Source organism: Olea europaea, chromosome 10 (assembly GCF_002742605.1).
Source record: "Olea europaea var. sylvestris chromosome 10, O_europaea_v1, whole genome shotgun sequence".
Taxonomy (NCBI): Eukaryota; Viridiplantae; Streptophyta; class Magnoliopsida; order Lamiales; family Oleaceae; genus Olea; species Olea europaea.
Genome location: NC_036246.1, coordinates 41,757,896 through 41,769,250, shown reverse-complemented (window position 1 = coordinate 41,769,250; position 11,355 = coordinate 41,757,896). Strand labels below are relative to the sequence as shown.

The window sequence follows — 11,355 nt, the reverse complement described above, 5'->3', positions numbered from 1 at the left end:
AGGTAGCGCTAGATGATAGACGGAGTCAAAGATGAAATTAAATATTTCACTTATTATTTAATGTCACATTAACGTCACATAGACGGAGATTTTAACTCGGTGGGGTTACATAGAAATATTCTTTTTAAAAGCTAGAATTACGAGTTGGTAGCATTGATTAAAGAAACTTGAAATTCCAACCAGCTCATGTAAACGATGACGATGAGATCATGACTTTGAATGTGAAATAGTAGTATGCCAAATACTTTAGAGAAATTTAACACTCTAGAAATATTAATTAATGTTTCTTTAATTTATATTAGTTTAGTGAATCATCGAATCTAGATTCTTAACCTTACTATATTATTAAATTATAAACAAACAAAGTTATTCAAACACTTGGATCGACAAAGAAATGTGTATGAAAGAAAAAACAACTAATGACATCTATTCGTGAACAAAATAATCTCATGAAATTCATCAATTTAATGCAAAACCACAAAAAACATTGATCTTTTCATCAAATCAGGACTTAATCTAAGCATAAGAGCACAAAATTCCATCAGATTCAAACACCCATCACCGTCCAAATCACCTTCATTCAACATGCAAATCAAATCAGAATCGTTCATTTCCTGCAACCCTAAAACTGCAGAATTCTTCTTCAAGCTCTCGAATGTAATAACTCGCTTCTCAGAGTCCATCAACAAGCGAAACCCATTACACAGCTCGTTCACGAACCCATCTGCACCCAGTTTCTCAACCATTGACGGGAAAAAATCTTCAAATACAACCTCACTTTTCGTCGCCATTACGGAAAATGAAACTCTTCGAAAACTCTCGGGAAATGAAGGGTTTGTATATATAATGTTATAAGAGGAGGAAATTGAGAAGAAGGAGAGAAAAAGTTGTGGAAAGCACAGATCAGATGTGTTTTCTGTTTAGAGGAAGCTGCATGGAAATGTAGTTTGAGGTCATGCCAACTGCCAAGCACTTTCTTCTGCAAGAAACTATAACTTATTTGTGGCAACAATTTTCAATGACTTTTTTTATTTTTATTTTTATTTTTGATGTTATATTAATGCAGTAGCGTATTGGGGGTTGAGGGGGGCGGATCCATTTTCTCATTTTTAATTGTTTAAGTTGAGATTTGCTATCAAATTATTGATGTTCAATTTTTACCTATTATTATGATTTATTATTGTAAAATTTCACGCATTTGGCTTTTCAAATGTTATCTGGTATCTACACGTGTTAAATACACAAATATAAAAGTTCATTATCTATACGTGACGATAAATTCATTATAAGTTGAATGCGAGAGTTTATTTACATGTACAGCAATGATTTTTTATTTATTTTTTAAATAAAAGAATTGCTAGATATTCAAGACATTAACAATTAGACACGACATTGTTATTCATATAAATTTAGGAGTGTCCTAAATTGAAATTGTGATGAATTTTAATAATTCTTCTAAATTTAGGTGTCTTTAATTGAGACTTTAAATCTTTAATGGATTTTAATGAAATTCATTAAAATTTATATGTCTCCAAATGAGGTTTGAATGAAATTTATTAAAATTTAGTATCCTTAATAATTAATGGATTTGTAAAGATTTCATTAATAGATATATTTTAAAAGATTTGGATATATTTCAAACTTAAAAATACATATAACCAAATCCTTTAAAATTCACCATACTTGATGACATTCTAATAGAATTTGTGGAAATCTACTTAAATCCACAAAATTTGTTAGGATTTATAATCTTTTAAAATCCATTAAAATTTTAGTTGAGGATGCCTCGTTAGTATTGTTTTATTTCTTTTATATGTCGTAAAATTACAATATGATTTTCTACAAAAAAAAAAAAAAAAAAAAAAAAAAAACTGTTTTTTATTTGTAAAAAAAAAAAAATTTTTTTTTAAAAAAAAAAAAAAAAAAAAAAAAAAAAAGCTGTTGAAGTGCAACTTTCGACGTATCAAATGTTATTTAATTGTTTGTTGTTCAAAAATTGGGCTCCTTTATGGATTGAAATGTGATCAATGAATTAATTATAATATTGGAAGACAATGTTGGACGAATTGGAAGGCAATGTTGGGCATTTCTACTTAACCATATGCAAGAATAGGCTAAATGGCAATGTGTAAGTACGACCTTGTGTGCAGAAAACAAAAGCAATTTTGTTTCCACCATGTGTACGCATAGTTAAAAATCTAGCTATTGGGTTGATTTTTATTTGAATTTCTGGTGCCTTTTGGAGAAAAATTCTCAACTTTTCTCAAGTGTTTGGAGCCTTTTCGTGGTATAATGTTAAAAATCTATACATAAATGATAGATTTCCAATTCTAAACATAAGAAAACAACATTAGAAATCATCATTCATTCTACACTTGAATTTTCTCTATTCTATACATATTTTCAAACCTTCTTCAAATTTTCAACAAGTTCAACTAGAAAGAATCGTTTTGCTTTTGTGCTTCTTTCTTGAAAGCTTGTCAATTCTCTAAACTATTTGTCGAAAATCCTAAAAGCATACTAGAGGGGACAAATATTGTTTTTAGGATAGTGCATCATATATGTGTTTTGGCTTCATTCTTCATTTCTTGTTTACATCTCATTCTTTGCCTCTTCGATATTTCCAACAATCTAAAAACAATAGTTGCTACCATCAAGTTGATGAATCAAGATTTGGTACGCTTTGATAGGTTTGATGGATCAAACTTTACAAAAGATGGTAAGACAAACTCAAATTGCTTCCAATAGCGTTAAAAATCTTCTATGTACTTGATCCAAACTTAAAATTAATTACCGATACAACCAAAGAAGATAGGAAGAAGTTCATACAGAGATAAAGAAGAGGCAAGATGACGAATTGATATGTTGCGCTTGATTAGTTTGCATACCTTTTGAACGAGCCTTTCCGATAGTTCCATTTAGACATTTTCTTCGAGATTTCCATTTAGGAATACTGTCTGGACATCCATTTGATGAACATGTAAATCATAAATAGATATTAATGCAAACAAGATCCTTATCAAGGTTATCCTAGCCATGGGTGTATATGTGTCAAAGTAATCTATAATTTATTTTGTTGATGCCCTTTAACTACTAATTTAGCTTTATAGGTATTGAGTGTTTCATCAAAATTATATTTCCTTCTAAACACCCGTTTACAACCAATGGATTCAAATATTTCCTAAGTGTTTTTTGATATAATCAAATCTATTTCATTATTCATTGCATCTTTCCAGAATATGCAATCTCTAGAATATATTGATTCATTATAGGTTCTAGGATCACTTTCACTGGAAGAATAAAAGGAATTGTTCTTACAATATCCTTTTTATCTCCCTCTACTAAGTAGAAAAATAAGTTATGAATCTATTTCATCCTATTCTAGACATTTTTCATTTCTACTTCTTTTACTTTTTCGAGGTTCACTTTCAACATCTCTTGTAGATGTCTCTTCTTGTGATTCTCTAAAAGTCGAAATGTCTACATTAGTTTTATTTTGATAATTTCTTGTCGCCAATACATTCTCCAAAAACTCCATATCCCTTGATTCTATTATAACATTCGATTCTAATTGTAATAACATATAGTCCTTGCTATTTAAAGCATATCCCACAAAGACACATTTGATACCTTTAAAATCTAATTTAGTTCTTTTAAGATTCATGTTCTTGCAATAATCAAGACACTTCCACATTCTGAAATAATTAATATTTGGTTTCCCTCATTTGCATATTTCATATGCAGAAACCTTATTCATTTTCAAATGAATTCTATTTACTATATGGCAAGCACTAAGTAAGACTTCATCATCGATATGTAGGGTGAATTCTAAGGTTCCTTATTCCACTTGTAAAGTGAAAGAAGCCATTCTCCTTGTCCCACTAGCAGCCTGCATTTTCGATCCGAAAGGAATTGAAAATGAAAGAAGAATTCGTGTGCACTATCTATGGAGTAGAGTGACTATCCTTAATCTCTTATTCCCTATCTTTCCCTTTTTTGCCTTCAGCTATTACCGGTTGGCAACGCTTGGCCCAAGATTGGATTTGTTTGAAAACAACCAAGGTAGGGTTCATTCAATCAAATCTTTTAGATTATAAGGTAATTCAGAATTTAGTAACATAGCATTTATCATTTTCATGAATGTCCTAATCTTTCTTTCTGCTAGACCATTTTGTTCTTGTATATGTGGTGTTGAACATTGATGTATAATTTCATTTTGTTCGTAAAATATGTTGAATTTGATTGAAAAATATTTTCCAGCTCTATCACTTCTAAGAGTCTTTAATTTCTAATTAATTTTCAACTTCAATTTTATATGTTTTAAATGTACTAAAGACATTATCTTTATGTGTCAACAAATATACATAAGTATACCTAGAATAATCATCAATAAAAGTAATAAAGTATCTACTATATTCTTTTATTAGCATGCCATTTAATTCACATATATAAGAAATAGTGCGTTGAAGTAAGTTTGTTGATCTTACTATACTATAAAATGACTTTTTAATCATCTTTGATTTAATACACGTTTCACATATCTATAAGTTATCACCTTCACATTGTATTAATCCAAATTTAGCCATTCTTTTCATAGTGCTAATTCCTATGTGTGCTAATCTACCATTCCATAAATTAAATGAATCAATAACATAAGCAAAATATTTGTTTTTTATTATAATTATGCTCAAAAGTATAAAGTTTGACTACTCCTTAAGTAGAATAACCATTTCCAATAAAATTTCCATTATGGGTTAGTAAAAATTTTTCTGACTCAAATATAGATTTGATTCCCGATTTTTTCAAGAGAACCTCACTTGCTAAGTTCTTATTCATTTCTAGTATATAAAGGACATTGGTCAAAGTAATATTCTTTCCCAAAATAAAGATGATTTCCACATTCCCTTTGCCAATCACTTTATATCTTTCTTCATTTTTCATTTGGATCTCTTGATCATTATCAATGTTATGATAAGTTTTGAAAAGAGACTTATCATAACACACATGAATAGTTGTGCAGGTATCAACCACCAACCCAGAGTTCACTTGTCCCTCATTCTCTTGTTACTTTTTGTGCCCACAATCCCTTGCATAGTATCTCGATTTTCTACAAACATAACAAGGTCTTTTGGACTTGGTTTTAAACTTCCCTCAATCATTTTTAGGACCAAGAGGTTTCCTTTTCTTCTTGTACGTGTTAGAGTTATCGATATTGTCCATGGCATTGGCTTTGAAGGGCCATCATAAGAACTTTAGATCTTAACTCTTGCTTTTGATTCTTTCTCTATGAGAAGATTTTTTGAAAGTGTTGCAAAGAGAGATTTTTGGAATTGTGAGAAATCTTATTCCTATATCCTTTCCAAGACCCTGAGAGTTTAGCAATAATTGCTCCTACTTGAAAGGATTTGGAAAGTTCGATTTTCACCTCTTTTAATTTGTTGATAATGACTTGTAATCCGTGTACTTGAGGCAACAAAGGAATATTATCTAACATTTTGAAATCAAAGTATTTAGATATAAGAAATTTCTTTGTACCTTCCTCCTTAGCATTTTATTTATTTTCAAGTGTATCCCATAATTCCTTTGTCGAAGTGGTGCTGGTGTATGCTATCGGAAAGGCTCGTTCATAAGGTATGCAAACTAATCAAATCCTTAAAATAGCTCCTACAAACGGCATGAGAAATTTGACACTACTATTATGTCATATGGCTTTACTCATAATTCAGTTGATAAATGTTTGTATATCAAAATATGTGATGATATTATTATATTTGTATGTCTTTATATAGATGATATGTTAGTTATTAGTAATGGCATAGAAAGGATTATAGAAACAAAGATATTTCTATCTTCCATGTTCAAAGTGAAAGATTTTTGACAAGTGGATACTATTCTTGGTATCAAAGTTATGAAGGATGGTGGGGGTTATTCATTAAGCCAATCAAATTATGTTAAGAATGTGATAAATAAGTTCAAATATTTGAACATTAAAGAGGCAACATTGGATTCAATCAAGTTAGTAAAGAATGATGGAAGAGCAATAAGTTAAATTGAGTATGTATGCAAGTGCAATCGGAAGTCTTATGTACATGGTATAATGTACAAGACCGGATGTTGCATTTACCATGAGTAAACCACGTAGGTTTATTAGTAATCCAAGTTCAGAACACTGGAAGGCCATAAGAAGAATTCTTGGTTACTTAAAGAAAATCGAAAACTTTGGACAATAATATACAAAGTTACCAATCATTCTTGAAAGATATACGACGTTAATTAGATATCGAGTGGGGGGGGGAGAGAAAACAAGTTTACTTCGAGTTAGATGTTAAATTTTAGAGGAGGCGCAGTTTATTGGAGGTCTAAAAAATAAACATGCATTACAAACTCAACAATAAATGAATTTGTAGCATTGGCTAAAACAAGAAAATAGACCGAATGGCTAAGGGATCTTCTTTATAAAATTCCTTTAGGTACAAAGGATATTTCTTAAATACCTATATTGTGTGATAGTCAAGCCACCTTAGCACGAGTATATAATGAATTATATAATAGAAAGTATATGCACATGAGCCTATGACATGAGTATGTGAGAAAAATAATCAAGTATGGAGTAATTTCTCTTGCGTCTGTTTAAGTCTAGTGAAAACTTTGCAGGTCCATTGACTCTACCTTTTACTAGAGAGTTAGCAAAATCTACATAGAGAAAGATTAGGTTGAAACTCCTTGATTAAAAGTCCTCCAATGATGACAACCTTACCTAACTATACTAAACAAGTATATCTAAGTTCGAAGAGTGATAGCAAGTCATTCGATAAGTGTATAAGTTTCAGCACTATTAACTTATTATGAAATCCTATCCTTGATAATTAGCGTTGGTTGTTACGATTGGAGGGACGAGTTATTAAAACTCTTAATGAGGTTTGATACGAAGTACAAGTATTTCTAAAAATAACAAAGATATTGGAAGAACTTCACCCATGTGAACTTTAAAGTGGTACCGCCTCAATAGAGAGTTAGAGGTTCTTTCTTAAAAATTCAAAAATATGATAAGTGTAAGGTTATAATAACATTAAGCAAGTTTCAAGAATTTGTAAAAACAAAACACTCGTGTGCTTGATTTCACGATATTGTCACGAGGAATGACTTATTCAAAGCTATCATGCCACCTGTAATTTTGATAATACTTTGTGAGATTCACACTATAATTATATTCAAATTGAAAGATATCTAATTCTTATGCATTATTGTTACTAGGTATGAATATGCAGAAATTTGAATAGTGTGGGGGATTATATTTAATTATTCTTTGTTCAAAGTCTAGCCCTTTTTGGGATTGAAATGAGAATAAATTAATTATGATATTGGAAGACAATGTTGAATGAAATTGGAAGTCAATATTAGGTTATTTCTACTTATCCATGCGTAAGCAAATGCTAAATAACCATATGTAAGCACGGCCTTGTACAAAAAAAAAAAGCAAATTTACTTCTACCATGCATACGCATGGTTATAACATGGTTAAAAAATCTAGCTGTTAGGTTGATTTTTTATTTGAATTTCTAGTGCTTTTTGATTTAGAGCCTTTTCGTGGTATAATGTTAGAAATTCATAAATATGTGATAGGTTTCCAATTCCAAACATAAGAAAACAACATTAGAAATCATCATTCATTTTACACTAAAATTTTCCCAATTTCATATACATATTCAAAACCTTCTTCAAGTTTTCAATAAGTTCAATTAAAAAGAATCATTTTGCTTTTGTACTTATTTCTTGAAAGCTTTTAAATCCTCTAAAATATTTGTCAAAAAATCCTTAAAGCATATTAGAGGAGGCAATTATTGTTTTTAGGACAATGCATCAAGTACGTGTTAGATCCTCATTTTTCATTTCTTGTTTCCCTTTCCTTCTCCTCTCCAATATTTCAAATACCAAGTTTTGTAGAAGTTTATTATTTTAAAGTATTTTCTAGAAATATTCTAAATTGACTCGATTATTGCTTTATGCAAGTTTTTCTTTTGGAATAACTTTGAAATTTCTAATTAATTTCGGGTCGATAATTCATGTTCGAACAGATATACCATGATATTATTTGTAGCTTTGGTGTTGTTCTTGAGAATTAATATTTTTATTATTATTTCTTTTGTCAAAAAAATTCAAAATTATGCACAAAAAAAAAAATGGAGATATCACTTTGGAGTTGAGATCTATTGTCCATCCAATGAATGATTGACACATCATTTTAAATTAATATATTCAACTTCTCTCTCACTACCACTTGTGCTTAAAATTAGGTAATATTTTAATGTAAAATGATATATCGATCATTCATTGGTAGATAGTAAATTTTGGCTCTCTATTAGAGGAAGCAAAGGCTAATTGGTGCTTTGTTTAGGGATGAAAGTCAACTTATGAAATACTCCTCAATTTGGCCTATGCGTGAGCAAGCATAAAGGAGAGGGATACACTCCAATAATTTTAGTTAGTTACTTCGTCTTCACTAAGAAAAATTATTTATTAGATTCACGAGGGGGGTTTAAGAACTTTTCAGACTAAGTCAATCGTTGAAATAAGAGACCTAAGAAAAAAACAAGTCTTCTAAGTAAGAATGCTTGATCCAGAAAAGAATTTGACCAAATCTCAACAATATGATACCTTCTTGAAACTTGAAACACTTTCCTATGTGGTAAATTGACTTTCGTCTCTTCTTCAATTTAAGTCAGATGAAACTCGAATATATCAAGTTAGCTCCTTTGGATTTTCACTTTGATGGAGATATCGAAATTATTAAAAAAACGTAATGATAGCTACAAGAAAATTACTTTATTAGTTAAAATATTACAATACAATATTTTTATTTACTCTCACAACTACTCTCCATATGAAGCTAGAATTGCATTGTTGAAAACTTGTTACTAATGTTGGCAAGAGACCGGTATCACAATTCATTTTTGTTGGACTAAGCTAGAACACCACCTTTTTCGTAACACAATCTTTTCTTGTAAGAAGATGAGGGTTGCATATGAGAGAACATAGGTAATAGAAATAAGAACAAAAGGGGATGTGAGGTGCTCAAGAGCCAGCTAGGAAGATATTTTTTGAAACATTATTTTAAAAAAAACAAAAATAAAAAACTATTTTCATATATTCCATGTGACACGTATCTTTTCTTACTTTTTAACTGTATATTATTGGCCCTTATTTGAGCCTCTTTTTTTCAAAATTTATTTTTAACCACGTATTCTAAAATCAATATTTGCTGCGATGGAGACGAAAATTACAATCGCTACCATCAAGTTGATGAATCAAGATTTGGTACGTTTTAATAGGTTTGATGGATCAAACTTTACAAAAGATGGTAAGACAAACTCAAATTTCTTCTAATAGCGTTAAAAATCTTCTATGTACTTGATCCAAACTTAAAATCAATTACTGATACAACCAAAGAAGATAGGAAGAAGTTCGTACGGAGAGAAAGAAGAGGCAAGATGACGAATTGATATGTTGCTGTCACATTCTAAGTGCTCTTTTGGATCGATCATATTATCTATACACCAGCACCACTTCGACAAAGGAATTATGTGATACACTTGAAAATAAATATAATGCTGAGGAGGAAGGTACGAAAAAATTTCTTATATCTAAATACTTTGATTTTAAAATGTTAGATAATATTCCTTTGTTACCTCAAGTACATGGATTACAAGTCATTATCAACAAATTAAAAGAGGTGAAAATCGAACTTTCCAAATCCTTTCAAGTAGGAGCAATTATTGCTAAACTCTCAGGGTCTTGGAAAGGATATACGAATAAGATTTCTCACAATTCCAAAAACCTCTCTTTGGAACACTTTCAAAAAATCTTCGCATAGAGAAAGAATCAAAATCAAGAGTTAAGTTCGAAAGTTCTTATGATGGCCCTTCAAAAGCCAATGCCATGGACAATATAAATAACTCTAACACGTACAAGAAGAAAAGGAAACCTCTTGGTCATAAAAATGATTTGAGGGAAGTTTAAAACCAAGTCCAAAAGACCTTGTTATGTTTGTAGAAAATCGAGATACTATGCAAGGGATTGTGGGCACAAAACAAGAGAATGAGGGACAAGTGAACTCTGGGTTGGTGATATGATACCTGCGCAACTATTCATGTGTGTTATAATAAGTCTCTTTTCAAAAGTTATCATAACATTGATAATGATCAAGAGATCCAAATGAAAAATGGAAAGATATAAAGTGATTGATAAAGGGAATGTGGAAATCATCTTTATTTTGGGAAAGAATATTACTTTGCCAATGTCCTATGTTAGAAATGAATAGGAACTTAGCAAGTGGGGTTCTCTTGAAAAAATCGGGAACAAATCTATATTTGAATGAAAAAAACTTTTACTAACCCATAATGGAAATTTTATTGGAAATGGTTATTCTACTAAAGGAGTAGTCAAACTTTGCACTTTTGAGCATAATTATAATAAAAAACAAATATTTTGCTTATGTTACTGATTCATTTAATTTATGGAACGGTAGATTAGCACACATAGGAATTAGCACTATGAAAAGAATAGTTAAATATGGGTTAATACAATGTGAAGGTAATAACATAGAGATATGTGAAACGTGTATTAAATCAAAGATGATTAAAAAGTCATTTTATAGTATAGTAAGATCAACAAACTTACTTGAACTTGTTATTTCCGATATATGTGAATTAAATAGCATGCAAATAAAAGAATATAGTAGATACTTTATTACTTTTATTGATGATTATTCTAGGTATACTTATATATATTTGTTAAAACATAAAGATAATGTCTTTAGTACTTTTAAAACATATAAAATTGAAGTTGAAAATTAATTAGGAATTAAAGACTCTTAGAAGTGATAGAGTTGGAGAATATTTTTCAATTAAATTCAATGTATTTTATGAACAAAATGAAATAATACGTCAATGTTCAACACCACGTATACAAGAACAAAATGGTCTAGCAGAAAGAAAAAATAGGACATTCTTAAAAATGATAAATGCTATATTACTAAATTCTGAATTACCATATAATCTAAAAGATTTGATTGAATGAACGCTAACTTGGTTGTTTTCAAACAAATCCAATCTTGGGCCAAGCGTTGCCAACCAGTAATAGCCGACGGCAAAAAAAGGGAAAGATAGGGAATAAGAGATTAAGGATAGTCACTCCACTCCATAGATAGTGCACACGGATTCTTCTTTCATTTTCAATTCCTTTCGGATAAAAAATGCGGGCTACTAGCGGGACAGGGAGAATGGCTTCTTCCGCTTTACAAGAGAAATAAAGAACCTTAGAATTCACCCTACCTATGGATGATGAAGTCTTATTTAG

The 11,355-nt window shown here is 30.2% G+C and overlaps 1 protein-coding gene across 1 annotated transcript; it reads right to left on the bottom strand.

Annotated features, from left to right (window-relative positions):
* Positions 1-385: 385 nt before the first annotated feature.
* LOC111402783 (calcium-binding protein PBP1-like) lies at positions 386-975 on the bottom strand. The gene has a single exon (XM_023031116.1). It carries the CDS (start codon positions 789-791, stop codon positions 465-467), a length of 327 nt encoding a protein of 108 aa, XP_022886884.1. The 5' UTR covers positions 792-975; the 3' UTR covers positions 386-464.
* Between the last annotated feature and the right edge of the window lie 10,380 nt (positions 976-11,355).